The 689-nt window shown below is 38.6% G+C and overlaps 1 protein-coding gene across 1 annotated transcript; it reads right to left on the bottom strand.

The window, feature by feature from the left end:
* Window positions 1-499, bottom strand: DI09_487p10 (uncharacterized protein; the record flags this gene model as incomplete). Its single annotated transcript, XM_013382003.1, has 1 exon — window positions 1-499. A coding segment is annotated over one exon (499 nt), but the record flags the coding sequence as incomplete, so codon positions are not given.
* Between the last annotated feature and the right edge of the window lie 190 nt (window positions 500-689).

The following is a 689-nucleotide window of genomic DNA, read 5'->3' as shown; positions in this document are numbered from 1 at the left end:
AAAGAGCAACCGATATTATGGTACGAAATGGCGACGCCGAAATGTACTCGGAAAATTGAAGTTGGCTTAGCTTTTCTTCAAGCGCAAGGGAGTGGGATTGTGCGTCCTTGTAAAAGGTTAATAGGAAATTTTTCATCCTAGAAAATCCAGCGCTGGCATATACAGATGGATTGCTGAATATGACCAACTGATTGTTGGCATTGAAGTTAGTATCTGAAGCATCAAGATACTCTTCCAAGGAAAATTCTTTCAGGTCAATTCTTTTGGCCAAGGCGAGAAGAAAAGAAACCCATGTTGAGTCGTTAAACGAGTCTTTTGAATATCCGACAAACGAAGTCAATATCCATATGCGAAGCAGAAATTTGGGGCAACTCTCCAAAGCATACTTACTGATAGCTTCATCAAACGCTTCAACGTTTAAAACACAAGTTGAAATTTCAAAAATTTCAGAAAGATCCTCCAGCGTAATGAAGGGAACCTCCAAAGGGGCACCTAGCATCTCATTTGTGGCATTAAGAAGAGAACTTTCTAAAAGATTGAAAACCAAGGCTAGTGTTGGGGCCAAAGAATGGTTGTACTTTGACGTCTTTGAAATTATTGTTTTAAGGGAATTGAAAATCTACAAATGAACGCTGCAATTTGGAGCTACCTTTTTTCTGAAAGAAAATTCGGAACAGTCAATTAAAATC

This window comes from Mitosporidium daphniae (assembly GCF_000760515.2).
Source record: "Mitosporidium daphniae strain UGP3 chromosome Unknown contig-483, whole genome shotgun sequence".
NCBI classification, from domain to species: Eukaryota; Fungi; Microsporidia; genus Mitosporidium; species Mitosporidium daphniae.
Note: the sequence above shows the minus strand (reverse complement) of the source record. Positions and strands in the feature narration are given on the sequence as shown.